Below are 15,848 nucleotides of genomic sequence, written 5' to 3'. Positions count from 1 at the left end.
AAATTTGGGTAGGCAGAATAATTTGTCTCCAGAAGTTCTGAATGGTCAAAGTTCTATTACATTTCATCAGCTAAATGATATCAATAATGAAAATGATTGAAAAAAATTGATTTCTTATACCCCTAAAATAAATACTTGGAATGTTATGCTTATATCATTTACTAAAAGTAAAATTAGGTGTCTCTAGATACTAAGCCCAGGGCAGGAGGGGGTGGGGGGGGTGGAGAATAATTAGCATGAGTTTAAAGGAGACAAAATGCCTAAGATTTTATTGTGGGTTGTGGTTTTCCTAACATAAGAGCACATTTGAACTTCCTGTGTTAAGATTTGGAAAAGATTTGACTTAAACTCATATTTCCAGGTCAAAGTTTACTTTCTTACTGGTAAAATGTAATTTTCTACATCAAAGATAAGACTCAAAATATTTTTAAAAGGCTTTTGGGATATTACAAATAGATGTTACAGATCTAAATTTTAATGAGTTAAGTGTAAATGAATTAGAAACATGCATCTCAGGTTTCTTATTGAATTATACACAGAGGGTTACAGAAAATGTTTGGCAAAATAAATCTTTACCATTGCCAACCATAAAAAATTTGAGAAGGTTTTATCAATCTTCAAAACAAATAGTTTTTTTTTCATCCTTTCCTTGTATCACGGAGCATATTGAGGCTCTACCTTTCTTGAAGTAGTTCATTTCACATGTTTCTTACTTTTATTGTATATATAGAGTTGAATGCAAAGTTAATGTCCTTTTCTCTTCTACACCATTTTAGAAAGCAAAGAGATTCAGACCTTTGAAGTCTTGTAAATAAGGAAGTAACTAGTCTTAGGCTCCAGAATAATCTGGTACTGACTCTCATGACCTTCTTTGAGGTTCCAAAATTCTTCCTCTATAAAATGAATAGGTTGAGTTAGACAATTTAAAAGTGCTCACCTGTAATGATTCATTAATTTATTTTTTATTTTTTAATTGAAATTGAAATTAAATTTTGAATTCAATTCAGCCATTGAAATAAGTGCACAAAAGTCATATTATCATACCTTATCTTAGCATGGTGGTTACATAGTCTGGGCAGCTGACACCATGACAGTGGAGCATAACTTTCCCAATATTCTGCTATACTTGAAAACCTTCAGGTACAGTCCCACTGATGTTACTATCTACTCTCTGATAATTAGTCTGGCTAAGTGGAGTGTAAGTTTTAAAATTAATATTTAATGCCTCCGAAGTATGATATTTATAAGGATTTTATTTAAAGCGCAGGGAAAGAGTCCCAACTCCCCTCCACTCCAAAAAGCCCTGTCACCATGCCCACCAAAACCATATCAAAAAAACAGCCTGGAAAACCCACAACCAATAGGAAAAGGCTTAAGGAATTATGGGTATGGTGAAAGGGAGTTTGGGTAATGTAGTTTTAAAGGGTACAAGGTCTTTTTCAACTTTACAGGAGAAAGATTTATCACCAGCAAATTGGCACCTGGCTAAAAATTTTTTTGACCCTAAGAGCTTGTTTTTCAAAATGAAAATGCAAAATGACCTTCTATATAAGCTCTTCCAATATTGCTTTTCAAACTATTCATCTATCTATCCACCCAGACTATCTTCTACCCATCTACCATGTCTTATAGGTACTTTATATCAGTCTCCCACAACCCAATTTCCATATCTTTCTCAGAGAACTTTAATCAAATCAGTATTAAATCAGTCAACATGAAATTATCGAATATTAGTGTGTTCTAGATGTTGTGTACTACCATTCCTTTTATCAAATTAGTTTTTCTAGATTACATGTCAATATGATTTTTAATATTCATTTTCTGACATTTTGCAACCCAGGCTCTCTCCCTATCTCTCAAGTCTCCCCCTCCCAAAGAAGGCAGGTAACATAATATAGGTTGTGTATATATATATATATATTACCTTACAATATATGTTTCCATGTTTTTCATACAGTGAAACGAGAACCATATTGCTCACAGTAGAGGAAAATTCATGGGAGAAATAAAGTGGAGTGGTATGCTTCAATCTTTATTCATACTTGGTCTGTTACTTCTGTGGCAAAGGATACTCTTTTCAGTCATGAGTCCCTTAGAGTTGTACTGGATTCTTGCTGTGTCGATAATAATTAAGTCATTCGCAGTTAATCAACTGCCATTCTTTCTGAAAAGGGCATATTAGGCCATTTCTTTATTCATCTACTCACCAACTCTGTGACTTCCCAAACTTCTTTAATAAGAAAAAAGCCATAATAAATACCCCTTCTGCCCACATTGACTTATTCTATTACCTTGTGGGTTTGTGAACCATGTATAAATTAGGACACTGAAACACAACTTATTTGGAAAGGTCATGAGAAATACTAGCCTTTTCACTTTGTCCTTTGCCAGGTTAATTCATCATCTTTATCATCAGTTAATAACTGGTTGGTAAGCCATGGTATGCATGGCATGTAGTTCTGAAGCTTCAGAATTACTGAGGGGAACAAACATTTTTGTTCTTTTGCTTCCATTTTATGATTCAGTTAAAAACAAAATCCATATCCAGAATATATGGACAATAGTTATATGAAGTTAACATTTCTGAACCAAACGGCGATATTTTAATTAAAATAGTTTTTTAGTACTGCCTAACTCTTAAGTATATGATATATAGTGAAACAGAACATAGAAGTAATCAACTCATTTATTTGAGCGATCTTAATCATTTATGTATTTCTACAGTCCACAAAGTTTAATGTTTCATTTATATCTGCCAGAAGAGCTATTCATCACTTAATACCTTATGCATCTGCATATAATAATTTGCTATTTTCAAGTTCTTTTCATAGCTACCCATAAGGGAGATATTAATAATAGTGATGATATGTAGAAAGATAGAGAATAGATAGATCGATAGATCGATAGATAGATAGATAGATAGATAGATAGATAGATAGATAGATAGATAGGATTTATATATTTTATATTTTATTTTCCCTTGATTATAGTAAAATAAATTTTAATATTTTCCTTTAAAAATCTGAACCAAATTCTCCCCTTTCTCCTTCCCTGAGATGGCAAGCAATTTGATACAGATTTTAGATGTGCAATAATGTATAACATTTCCTATATTATTTTCCATATTATTTTGTGGTAGAGAACTAAAAAAATGAAGAAAGTAAAATATAGTGTGTTTAAGGCTGTATCCAGACTCCATTAATTCTTTCTCTAGAGAGAGAGCATTTTTTGTCGTAAGTCCTTGGGGATGGTCTTGGGTCTTACTAAGAATATCTAGGTCATTCACATTTGTTCATCAAACAATATTGCTGTCACTGTGTACAATGTTGTCTTGGTTCTGCTCACTTCACTTTGTATCAGTTCATATAGGTCTTTATTGACCTATATTTTTCTAAAATCATCCTTTTCATCATTTGTTTAGCACAATGGTATTCCATTCCAATCATATATTGATAGATAGCATTTATATAGTATGTACTAGTGTTAGGTTCTATACTAAGAACTTTGCAAATCTTGTCAGGAATTATTCTATTTTACTGAACAGAAAACTGGACTTCATAAAGGTGCTGTGATTTGCTCAAAGTAACCCAGTTTATGGAACTATGACTGGAAGTCAAGCCATCAGTTTGAATCCAATGGTCTTTTCATTATACCATACTACCATTCTCCACCTTGTGGTTATCTATGCAGATCCATGAATATACAAGGCAAAAATATTTGCTTTGGTGTTTTCATGAAATAGTCTAATTTTTGTGTAATGTCTAATGGGAAAAAATTAGAGCTTCCAAGAAATGCTTTAATAGAACATAAAGCTGGGAATAAGTGATTCCTCACATTTCACATGAATGCCTGTTCTTGTGGGTTTATCATCTGCTCTTCTCCAGAATGCTTAGTATTCACAAAATTACAAGTAGAAGAGAACTCAGGAGCCAGATAATCGAACTCAAACCTGAACTGTAATTCTTTCCCCAAAAGTAGCCTTCCAGTCTTTAAAGTGAGGAAGACTCTGTTCCTTCTCATGGTAGGAATTTAGGAATTTCTATTCAATTTTGGAATAACTAATTGTTAGGAAGTTTCGCTTTGCTTGAAAATATAAAGATCCATGATTTTGTCATTAATTCCTCTTTCCATCAATGCAAATTGCAACCCATCTATAATATTAGATTAATCAGAAGGAGTTTCTTGAAACATAGAGAGGTCAGTGACTTGTAGAGGTCATGGCAGAGATAAAATTTTAAACATGTATTTTTTACTCTAAGCCCAGAAGTCTATCCACTAGAATTTATTGCTTCTTTACGAAGGTTTAACTTGCTTCTTTGCAATTTCCATCCATGTATATTGTGTATATGTAGATACCCAGGTAGATGGTGGTCATATAGAACAGTAGTATCAAACTCAAATATAAATGGGGGCAACTAATCCATTCATAATGTGCTCTGTGGACCATATATTGACTTAGTTTTAAAGTGGCATAACTATATTTTTGCTTTTCTAATTTATTTTGTTAAATATTTCTAAATTACATTTTAATCTGGTTTAGGCCACACTTTGGGTATATTGTGGGCTCCTGCCTACCACCCTCATTAATAGCTATAGAAAATGTAGCCTCTACTCCAATTTTTAAGTCAACCTATGCAGCTGGATGAATGAAAATAAATCAGCCAGGTAATGCGGTGGCTAGAGAATTGGACTTGGAATCAGAAATACCTGAATTCAAATCACATTTCAGTATGTTATTTGCTCTGTGACATTAGACAAATCACTTATCCTCTGTCTGCCTCATTGTCTTCATCTGTTAAATCGATTTAATAATAACTTATCTCTCAGGTTTGTGACAATAAAATGAAATATGTGTAAAGCATTTGCAAATCTTAGAGCACTAATGATAGCTAATATTATTAATCAAGAATACTGTGTATCTAGATTGGGGGAACAGGAAATAGATAGGGGAGCTGTTGAAATGTAGAAAACCTTTAATCTAAAATCCTGCATAAGAATTTGTTATAGATTAGCCGGTATGGAGATGCTAAAGGTTTGAAATTTATGGGGCTGTGATGTATTTCATTCCATGTTAAAATGTTAAATATACTAAACTATTTGGGGGAAACGGGTGCTGGTAGCACCCAAGTTATTTCCCAGCTTGTCACCTACAAGCAAGGGTGAAATATAATAGGAGCATTTTGGATCATCTTCTATAGCTAAGTTATTGGTTTAGAAGGGATTTTTGAGGATATGTAATGTAACATCCTGAATTTAGAAATGAAGAAACTATAGCCTAGAAAAGTGAAATATTTTTTTGAGATAACATAAGATATTAAGTAGCCAAACCAGAACTTAGACCCATGTAATTTAACTCCAAATTCAGTGCTACTTTTGTTATACCTTACACAAGTCTTTCTATCTTATTTAGTTCACCTAAAAAAATGAGTTTTGGACTGATTTCTATCATCTACTCTCTCAAGAAAGATTTGATTCACTGAAATTATAATTACCTTAAAAGAGACCTGTTCAATCCTTAGAAACCATGAAAGAAGGTATTATTCGTTTATTGAATAAGGAAATGCAAACATATGACTCTTAGAAAAAGAGGCAGCCTAACATATTAGGTAGAGTGCTGAACAAGAGTTAGGATGACATGGAGTTTTCCTTTTTGCATTCACAAAAATCAGATTAGGACCAAATTGGCCAATCATATTGGATAGTTTTAGGAACATTATGATGATCCTCTCTGATTATCATATTCCTCTTTGGCTAGCAAATCACTTTAAAATTTTTACATGACCCCCATCTCTAATGACCTTGAAAATAATTGCGTAGATGTATATCCTTTCCTTTAGCACTGGCCTTATTCTACTCTGTGTGTGAATATAAAAATGACTCACTATTTCCTTAGCATAGAGAGCTCCTTCTGCTATGCTTTAACCCTACCTCTGACTCTAGAGAGAACTAGGGAGTCTCTTGAAATGCCAATAATAGGATAATAGATAGAGAGCTGGAAGGAAGCCATGTAGTCAAACTCCTTTATTTTAATACGTAGTGGAGCCATTGTCCAAACTTGGACCCTCTGACTCCTACCTAATACAGTGCTCCATTCTGCTGCTCAATATACATCACAGTCCATTCAGCACTCTTGTCACTCAACACTATGAGAATATGTCCTCATCAGATATTACAACCGATGAATATGTGATCACCACATATTCATTACATTGTCATTACTGATTACATTCCTTTGTTTAGTGAATAGAAGTTCACCCCAAATCCTTCAGGCTACTATTGGTCCTCAATAAACTGCCTAGAGATCTTGGGATGGAGGGCATTTCACTAGATTTCCAGGGACACTTCTTTGATTCAGAGGCTGCATACCTGCATTCCTCTGTTGTCCATTACATAAAAGATGAGTTGCAGAAGAAATACTGACACTAGGTAAGACAAGTTGTTACTGGACAACCCCATTGGGAAGAGGGTACATCCTTGGCAAAGAGAAGTCACCTGGGTCCTTTACCTTATTTTTTTTCCTTATTCCAAAGTAAAAGTAAATTACTTAAAAAGAAGAATAAAAATGAAGTTCATCAAGCATTTTCCTAAAGAGTAAAAGGATACAATTCAAGCCAACAAACATTTGTTAAGCACTTCCTTTCTTGCCTTGTACTGTTAAAAGTACTAAGGATGCAAAGAAAAGTTAAAAACAATTATTGCCTTCATGTAACATAATCTAAAGAGGGAGACAAGATATAAACTCCTTAAAAATATAAGCTATAGGTGGATAGATGATAGATACAGATATAAATATAGATATAGGATAAACTGAAGATAATCTCAAAGAAAAAGAACTAGCATTAAGGAAAAGAAAAGGTCCCTTGTAGAAGGTAGAACTATGGAGCATGAGAAAAGACCATATTTTACTTAATTATTTTAGATTTGAATACTTTTTATCAGTGAATAAAAAATATTACCTAATCAGAATGCCTTATGAATTGTTTAATCACTCATTGATCTTATGCTTCAAGAGAGATTGGTTAATACTTTAAAATTAGCTTCTATACAATGACCATACTTTAAAAGAAAGCACAAAACATAATTATACACTTAAAAAATCATTAGTACTTCGATAGTCTCTCCCTAATTTAAGTTGCTTTATAAAGTGATTTCCTTAGTCACATCAAAATTCATTGACAGTCATCCTTATATTGCATATATATGGATATATGAACTTCATGTGTACATATTATATTCATCATGGACAGTTAAGACAATAAAAATTTGATTTTAACTTACTCAGCCTGCTCTTTCTACCAGTTTCTTAGGCATGAATGTGGATTGCTTAACAGAAGGTAATTGCAAGAAAGAGGATGGGAGAGGCAAGAGTTCTCATGCCATTTGAATAACATCAAGAGGCTTCCTTTGAGAGGGACTTGGGGTTTGAATGTGAGGATGGAAGAAATAGTGAACAAGACATCTAAAGAAATCAAATGTGATGAAAAACGAACACATCAATAAAAACTATGGAAGATATAATTTCTTAAATAGGGGCAAAGAATGAAAAAGTCCAATTAGAAAGACTACTAATAATAATAATATCTAGCATTTATATAACACTTTAGGTTTGCAAAGCACTTTACAAGTATTGTCTCATTTTATTTCCACAGCAACCCTGTGAGAGAGATGCTATTTTCATCCACTTAACTCTGTCTCCCTCAGTTTCTTCATCTGTAAAATGAGCAAAAGAAGGAAATGATAAACTGTTCCAGTGTCTTTGTCAAGAAAACTCCAAAAGAGTAACAGAATTGAAAATGTTTAGTCAAAATAAACAATAAATATTTGAGGCACTCTGATAGATACCAGGGACACAAAGAAAAGCACAAAATGATTCCTTGCCTCAATGATTTTACATTCTTCCTGAGGGCATTGGAATCTTTGGGCCTTAGCATCTAATCTATAAATTGAGTAATTTGGACTAACTGAGCCCTGAGATCCCTTCTAGCTCTAAATCCCCTAATAATTATTAGATAATGTCTAAATGCCAGATTTAAAGTTCCATGATACATTCATACATGTTTGACATTCATAAAGATATTTTGGTTTTTGTGACCCAACAAGAAACAAATCTTCAAATTATCAATATATTTTGATTTCCACAATTTTTACTTATTTCACAACACTCCCTTCTGAGATCATTTCGTTTCTCCTCTGTGGTCTCTCTGCAGTGGCCCTTTTCTCTGTTTCGTTCATTTCTAGTTTTGTTTTGTTTTGTTTCCTAAAAGATCTTTGCTTCCATCCCCTTCTTGATTTCCTTCCATTCATCGCTAACAAACATTTATAAAACACTTACTGTACTAAGTGTCTGACTACCCCTTCTCAGATTGCTTTGTTACTCATGTCACTTCAAAGCTGTTGGTTTAGCAACAATAGCCCAAGTTCTTACTTGCCAATTCTTGGAATAATCAAAATAATGATGGGTTAAAGGAGTTATGAAAATTCACAGAGAAAGACATGCTTTTTCTCATTCAGGAATCTAGATTTTTCATAGAAATTCTTTCTGCCTCCCAGCCAATGGCACAGTTTTGAAGCTGCTGCTTTGGTGGCATCCAGGTAAGGCAGTGTTATTTGCTACCTGTTAGCCTGCACTTACTGGCAATAGGGGAGGAGTTAAGACACATCCCCTTTTTCTGAAATGGATTTATCTGAGTTGTCTTTATCTCATTAAAGATGTCAATGAATCTGGCTCCATCTGGAATCCTTTGCTGATCTCTGATCATCATCCCATCAATGTATTGCTACCTTGGTATATTTTTAAAAATAATTTTACCTCATTAATCAGAGAGAAAGTGTGAACAAATAATTTTCTTTTTACAATGAGCTAGCGAATCTATAATATAACTCAAGTATTATATTTATTTCTCAGTGTCATAGTTTAGGGAGCACAGTGACAAACTGAAGTGTGCATAGGAAAAGATCTCAAGATTATGCTTTGTGGAGATTAGTTGGAGGATGTGAGGATGTCAAGCCTAGAAAGATGAAGTCCAAGGTGAGACACAACAGCTGATTTCAAGTGTTTGAAGCAGTTAAGGGATAGAGGAATTAGACTTGCTCTCTTTAGACCCATAAGGCAGAACCAGGAATGATGGGTACAAAGAGGGACATTTTTGAACTTCCCAACAATTAGGGATGCCCCGAAAATCCAAATGAATGCCCAGGACATAGTAGATTCTCATTCACTGGAAATCTGTAATCCGAAACTAGATGGCCTATTATGAGTTATGTTGTAAAAGGGATTCTTGGTCAGGTACATAGTTAGGCCAAATGGTCCCTGAGGTTGCTTTCAACTATGGAATCCTGGGATTCTGTAAAGTCTCAAGAGTGTACTAAATTTGTCTTCTCCCAAGTCTATGGTGGTGGTTTGTGGGCTTATTAAAGGCTCATTAAAGTGATGGAAGAGGCCCTTCTAGTGGGTCACAAGGGTAGGAATTAGGAAAGTTAGTTCACTGAAGCAATAAAGTAAAAGTTATTTGTCCTTTAGGGAGTCTTCTGTTTAAGTAAATTTCCCAATATTGGAATATCTATTAAAATACCAAAAAAAAAAAAAAGCATTTTCTCATTTTTTGTGCTAATCAAAAAAAAAAATGAAGGAATTAATCTTAATAAAACTTCAGTGGAATTTCACTCATCCTCCCTTCTCTTTGCAAAACAAAAAGCCAAAAAGCCTTTTGGTATTCTTTAGCTTTGAGTATATTGGAATTTATGTTGTTTGCATAAAGTTTGCATTGAATTCAGATCTTTTCAGATTAAGCAAGCCCTACTTCTCTCTGCTCCAGGAAAGAGAAGTGATGAATATGGTTAACTAAGTCTGTACTTTGACTCTATAAACACAACCCAGCTGCTTCCATGTTCCCACTTTGAAAAATAGGGACTAGGTTTTCACTGATTGGCTTTTTTCCCCCTAAAGTTGCTACAAGATTATGCTCATGTTACAGAAAACATCAGCTGTGCAGCTTTCTTTTAGTTTGCTATTATTCCCTTAGGTATAAATGCAATCAAAGGGAGGTCAGCTGTATCAAAATAGAAATATGCCACAATGCATCTGGCATTAATCTTTCCCTAAAGATTTCATTAGTTTTACTTTTAGGTGGGAAAAAAGCAAACTAAATGGATTTTTTAAAAGCCTGCATTTACTTCATAAACTAAAAACTTGTTTCAGAGAATCAATACACTATGACTATAGTATGCAGCATTGAATCTAAAATTTGGAGGAGTTAGTTCAAACCCTGTTTGTCACCTGTTATATTTGTGATGTTGGGAAAGTTATTGATTATCTCTGATCATTAGTTTCTCCATCTTATGCAATAGAGGAGGGAAAGAAAGAGGGAGACAGAAACACAAAAGGAGAGAGAGACAGAGAGACAGAAAGAGAAATTGAGAGATAGAGAGACAGAGAGGAGGTGATAGATAAATACATGATAGATAGACAGATAGATAGGAAGAAAGAAAGAAAGAAAGAAAGAAAGAAAGAAAGAAAGAAAGAAAGAAAGAAAGAAAGAGAGAGAAAAGAAAGGAAGAAAAAAAAGAAGGATAGACAGATATATAGATAGATTGATGTCAAGTAGATGGGGAGAGAGATGATAAATAGAAAATAGAGGGATGATAAATAGAAAAATTAAAGGCAGATCAATGATAGAAAGATTTAGGTAAATGAGAGAGATGATTGATAAATAGAGAAGATAGATAAATAATAGAGAGATAGATAATAGATAGCTAAATGACAGAGATGATAGATCAAAAATACTACCTACTAGATAAGGTATGCGTGAGAGAAATAATTTTTAAGCCTGAAAGGATTTTAGAAATATATGAACATTGCAAAACAATTCATGATAAAATCATTCTATCAATGAACAATCATTTGTTAAGTGCCTATTATTATGTGACAGGCATTGTACCAAACACTGAGTTACAAAAATAAAAATGAATTATTTAAGAGACTTATGTAATGGAAGAGGCAATCACAGAACTTAAAAGTTAGAAAGTATCTCAGAGACCATTTAATTCAACTCAACTTTCTACTAGAAAGCATCTGACAAGGACTGTAGTCATCTAACCACTGCTCGAGGTCATCTAGTGAAGAAGAATTCATTACTCCCAAAGAGGTCCATTCTACTTTGGATTAACTCTAATCATTTATAAGTTTTACTTGATATTAAGTTAACTTCATAAAGAGAAATACAGCCTTATCCCTCTTCCACAAAACAACACTTCAAGTACTGGAAGACCATTGGGATCGATTCAGTTTTTACAAGTTGCATTTCTCTTCATTATTCAGACTCACTGAAAGATACTAGTCATTTAAGCATCAGCTCAGAGCCAGACAGACAAAATTTAGAATCAATGAAAATTAGATTAAGTATTTATTTTGCTATACCAGATATTGGCAAATACAAAGACAGAAGTGAAATGAACCCTGCTTCAATGAGCTTAAATTCTGTTGGGGAGGCCCAATTTACATAAAGCACATGGAAAGACATATAAGGCAAAACCAGAGAGAGAGCTAAAGACAGTAGGCAGCTCAGGGAGCAGATGAAGCTTCATGATGAAATTGGAGCTTTCAAGGTAGTTCAAGGAATTCTAAGGAGCAGAAGCGGGGGGGGGGGGGTTTTGCATATTCCAGGCATAAGTATAAGTTAGTACAAAGGTGCAGAAATAAGAAGTGGAACATTATGTATGAAGAATAGCAAGAATGACAGTTTGGATAGATCAAAAAAGACAGAAGGGGAATAATTCATACTAATGTCAGGAAGGTAGTTAAGGAATCAGGTTGGAAATAATTCAGAAGCCACTTATTGTTACTTTATTACTGTTATTTTTATTGTGAGATGGGATGGGAAGACCTGCACTTTAGTACAGTCACTTTGGCAACTGAAATGGATTGGAGAGACATGAAATCAGGGATACTAATTAGGAGGCTAGTTGACTCTTGAGCTAAAATGTTAATTGTGTCAGTAGAAGGAAGGGGACAGTTATTAAAGGGATGTTTTGGCAGAAGAAATAACAAGATTTGTCAACTGTATAGAGTTAGAAATAACAGCTTATTTGCAAACCTGAGTAACTATAAGAATGGTGATCTCCTAGGGGGCAACTGGGTAGCTCAGTGGATTGAGAGTCAGGCCTAGAGACTGGAGGTCCTAGGTTCAAATCCGGCCTCAGACACTTCCCAGCTGTGTGACCCTGGGCAAGTCACTTGATCCCCATTGCCCACCCTTACCACTCTTCCACCTAGGAGCCAATGCACAGAAATTAAGGGTTTAAAAAAAAAAAAAAGAATGGTGACCTCCTAGACAAAAACATGGAAATTGAGGAAAGGTGTGGATTTGATTGGGGGGGGGCATTAATTCAATTTTGAAAATTATATATGAGAAGTCTAGAACATATCTAGTTTGAAACATTCAATGGGAAGTTGACTGTTGGTCAGGGAACAGACTTGAACAGGATACAGACACAATAAAGATGATAATTTTACCCTTGAGAGCTGTTGAAGTCAGTGAGTGAGAGGACATAGAAAGATAATAAAAGGTCATAGGGTACATCCACAGTTAAGAGGTATAGCATGGGTAATAAGCCAGCAGAGAAGACATTAGGAGTGACCACACAGGCAGAAAGAAAATAAAGAGAGAATATGTCAGGAATGAAATAGAAGAGAATATTTGTTTAGGAGGGAGGGTTAACTGAATTGTTATATTGGAAATGCTGGAAATAAATGAAGGAGGACAATTAAGAAAAAGCTATGAGATTCCAGAGGGTTAATAAGTGCCAGAGAGGAGAGGAACTAAAGACCTTAGGTGTAGAGAGGTATTTCTTTAAGCTTAATTGTAAAAGTGCTGAGGGATATATGATAATAAGAGGATGATAGGAGATAGTGAAGAATGGAGGGTGGGGAATGAGATAGACTTAGATAAGTTTTTAGGTTGTAGGGAAGAAGCAATCAGAAGGGAAATATCCAAGATTAGAAAGATAAAAAAAGAAATGATTGTGTTGTCAGTTGTCTTGGTAAGATAATAGGGAGTGGAATCAAATGTAATGTAGAAGAGTTGTGGGCTAGGTGGATGGTCACCTTTACAGTAAAGGAGCTGGAAGTGAAGGATGCAGTTAAGGGGCTAAAAGAGATTTCTGTCATTGCTATTCTCCTCCCTCCCCAGTGTGGAAAGTACTAAAAAGAAAACTCCTATCTCATCTGATCTTTCTAAAGCTGTATTGAAACCAAAGCAGCCATCTTTCTAACTCCCCTGCCACTCTGAAGGTCCTCTGATTCAAAGTTTTTCTCCTAGCCCCAGGACTGGTCCTTATATAGACCAATCCCATGCCTGGAAGTAGGGTGTGTGGCCCCTCCCTAACACAGGATTGATTTATTTCAAGACCAATCCCATGCTAGGAAGTAGGGGGTGTGGTCCCTCCCTAGCACAGGACTGATTTATTTCAAGACCAATCCCATGCTAGGAAGTAGGGGGTGTGGTCCCTCCTCAGCACAAGATTGGTCCATTCAAGACCAATCCCACACCAGGAAGTAGGAAGGAGGGACCCCTGGGGCATAATGGAAATGCAGTCCCTGTCCAGGATTCACTTTAAAACCCACACCAGTCAAGGTTTTTCCTTTCTTTGTTCTTCTCTGTGACCTCCCAGCACTTATTCTTTGTCCTATTCACATTCTGGCAGGATATACCTACCATGGTATTGATAATTGAAATGTTCATGAAATTGGGTTAACATTACCAGAATGAATATATGCATTTAAGTTGAACCACCTGAAAACAGAATGAAAAATTTGTATCCATATATTATAAATCATACTACCTAGACCTACTTTGCCTGCTTGGAAGTTCAACCCTTGTTAATTTATTGCAACTGGACTTCAGAAACCTTTTAGTTACTATTATAATTTGCATTCTTGTCATTGTAATGGGCTCTTTGTAGAGACAATGGGTTCCTCCTCATTGGGCATTCAGAGGAATATTGGGTTAGCTAGTAATGTCTCTGAGATTTCCTGATTCCAAATCAGAAAAACAAGTATCATTTTTATTTATGTAGCTCACTCTCTAATTGGAGTTTTTATATTAATGTTGTTAGTAATTCAATTTCAGTCATGTCTAGCTCTTCGTGACCCCATTTTGGTCCTCTTGGCAAAGATGCTGGATTGGTTTGCCATTTCTTCTCTAGTTCATTTTACAGTTGAGGAAGCTAAAGCATATAGGCTTAAGTGAGTAGCCCTGGGTCACATAACTAGAAAGTGTCAGGCTATTTTGTGCTTGTCTTCCTGACCCCAGGCTCAGTACTCTAACCAGTTTACCACCTAGTTATAGGTTTTATATTCATATTGATTCCAAATTGTTAGGATATACTCATCTGTTTATATGGCAAGTCTCTCCTCCCAGTAGAGTGTAATCTCTTTGAGAGGAAGGACTATATATTTTTCTTTTGTTTGTCCAGGGCCTATCACAGTGCCTTGCCCACAATAAGGGCTTAATCAGTGCTCTCAAGGTTTGGGTTGCATAAGTCTGCAAATTGCCTAGCAAAATGTTAGCAAGTTTCCTTCATGCTGCTGCTGCTAATCGTTGGGTCTCCTTTCCCTCTCTCTGGTAAAATAAAGGGCCTGAAGTAGAATTCTCTAAGATCTCTTCCAACTCTTAATCCACAATACTATGCTCATTTTCCACTGAAGAAATGATGTCAAATCAAGTACAAATGTTCTATTTGCTTTGTGATTTCTTTCTCACTTATTTCCCCAATTTGGATTGCTTTTTTCAGGCTGGTGGTTTGATGCCTGTGGCCCTTCCAATCTCAATGGGATGTTCTATACTGCTGGACAAAACCATGGAAAGCTGAACGGGATCAAATGGCATTACTTCAAAGGTCCCAGCTATTCCTTACGGTCCACAACAATGATGATCCGACCCTCTGACTTCTGAAAGCACCCCATAAGGATAGAAGCCAACCAACAGACACGTTGAGCCGAACTGTTACCAGATGACAGACTTCTTGTGCCAGCAACCAGAAGCACAGTCTGGACTTCCCTCCAGCCACACGGTAGTGACATGGAAGCCCAAATGTTTCTCTCCTTTGGTTTTAAGGTCTGAACAGACTCACCAACGTGTCTCCCCTTGGGCTGCTGAGCCTGAATTTTTGGGCTAAATGGAATGTGCTTCCATTCCACTTGACAAAAGAAAGAAAAAAGTTCACCTGCTGGGTTTCATCTGCTACACCTGGAGCTCACCTTGGAATATAAGGACCAGATAGCCAATGCATTTTATTTCATTGGAAAAGGCCAAATAAAAAATAGAGCATTGACTTCAAAATGAAGGACAAAAATGAACTCACCATTATCCATTAGGGAAAAAACATATTTCACCCATGGAATGGCATTGCATCTATGCAAAGTATGGCAAAGAAGGCTTTGATTCTTGCACAGATTAAAAGAATGTCCAGGAGGAACATTCTAATCTTTGTTTCCTGAATGGATTCAATGTAGATGGATGGGTTTCTGCAGTCAGAATCACATATCATACTTAATAGTTATTCTTAGTTAAAACATCTTCAAATGTTAAATTTACTTCACCTGGGGAAACACAATAAATCATAGTAAGCGAACAATGCTAACAGTAGTAGGTGGAAAATCTTCAATTGCTTTCTGCTTTTAGGGCAAAGCCCACAGATCATTGGCATAATACTACAACAAGGATTGATGATGTGAGAAGCGAGTTTGTTTTCCTGGGTTTTTTTCCCCCTCTCTTTGTTCTGAAGCTTTTGTCCATATTAAAAGCAGACTGACTGAATGTTTTATTGGAAAAGCCTGAGGAAAGTTTAAA

The 15,848-nt window shown here is 35.4% G+C and overlaps 1 protein-coding gene across 1 annotated transcript in view; it reads left to right on the top strand.

Annotated features, from left to right (window-relative positions):
• Positions 1 to 15,381, top strand: part of ANGPT1 (angiopoietin 1) — a 298,991-nt gene extending 283,610 nt beyond the window's left edge. The window contains exon 8 of the mRNA XM_044684061.1: positions 14,791 to 15,381. Within this exon, the coding sequence (XP_044539996.1) occupies positions 14,791 to 14,951 (161 nt within the window). The 3' untranslated portion in view covers positions 14,952 to 15,381. The remainder of the gene's footprint in view (positions 1 to 14,790) is intronic.
• The last annotated feature ends 467 nt before the right edge of the window (positions 15,382 to 15,848 follow it).

This window comes from Gracilinanus agilis, chromosome 1 (genome assembly GCF_016433145.1).
Source record: "Gracilinanus agilis isolate LMUSP501 chromosome 1, AgileGrace, whole genome shotgun sequence".
NCBI classification, from domain to species: domain Eukaryota; kingdom Metazoa; phylum Chordata; class Mammalia; order Didelphimorphia; family Didelphidae; genus Gracilinanus; species Gracilinanus agilis.
The sequence above is the reverse complement of the archived record's forward strand: the minus strand, read 5'-3'. Positions and strand labels throughout refer to the sequence as shown.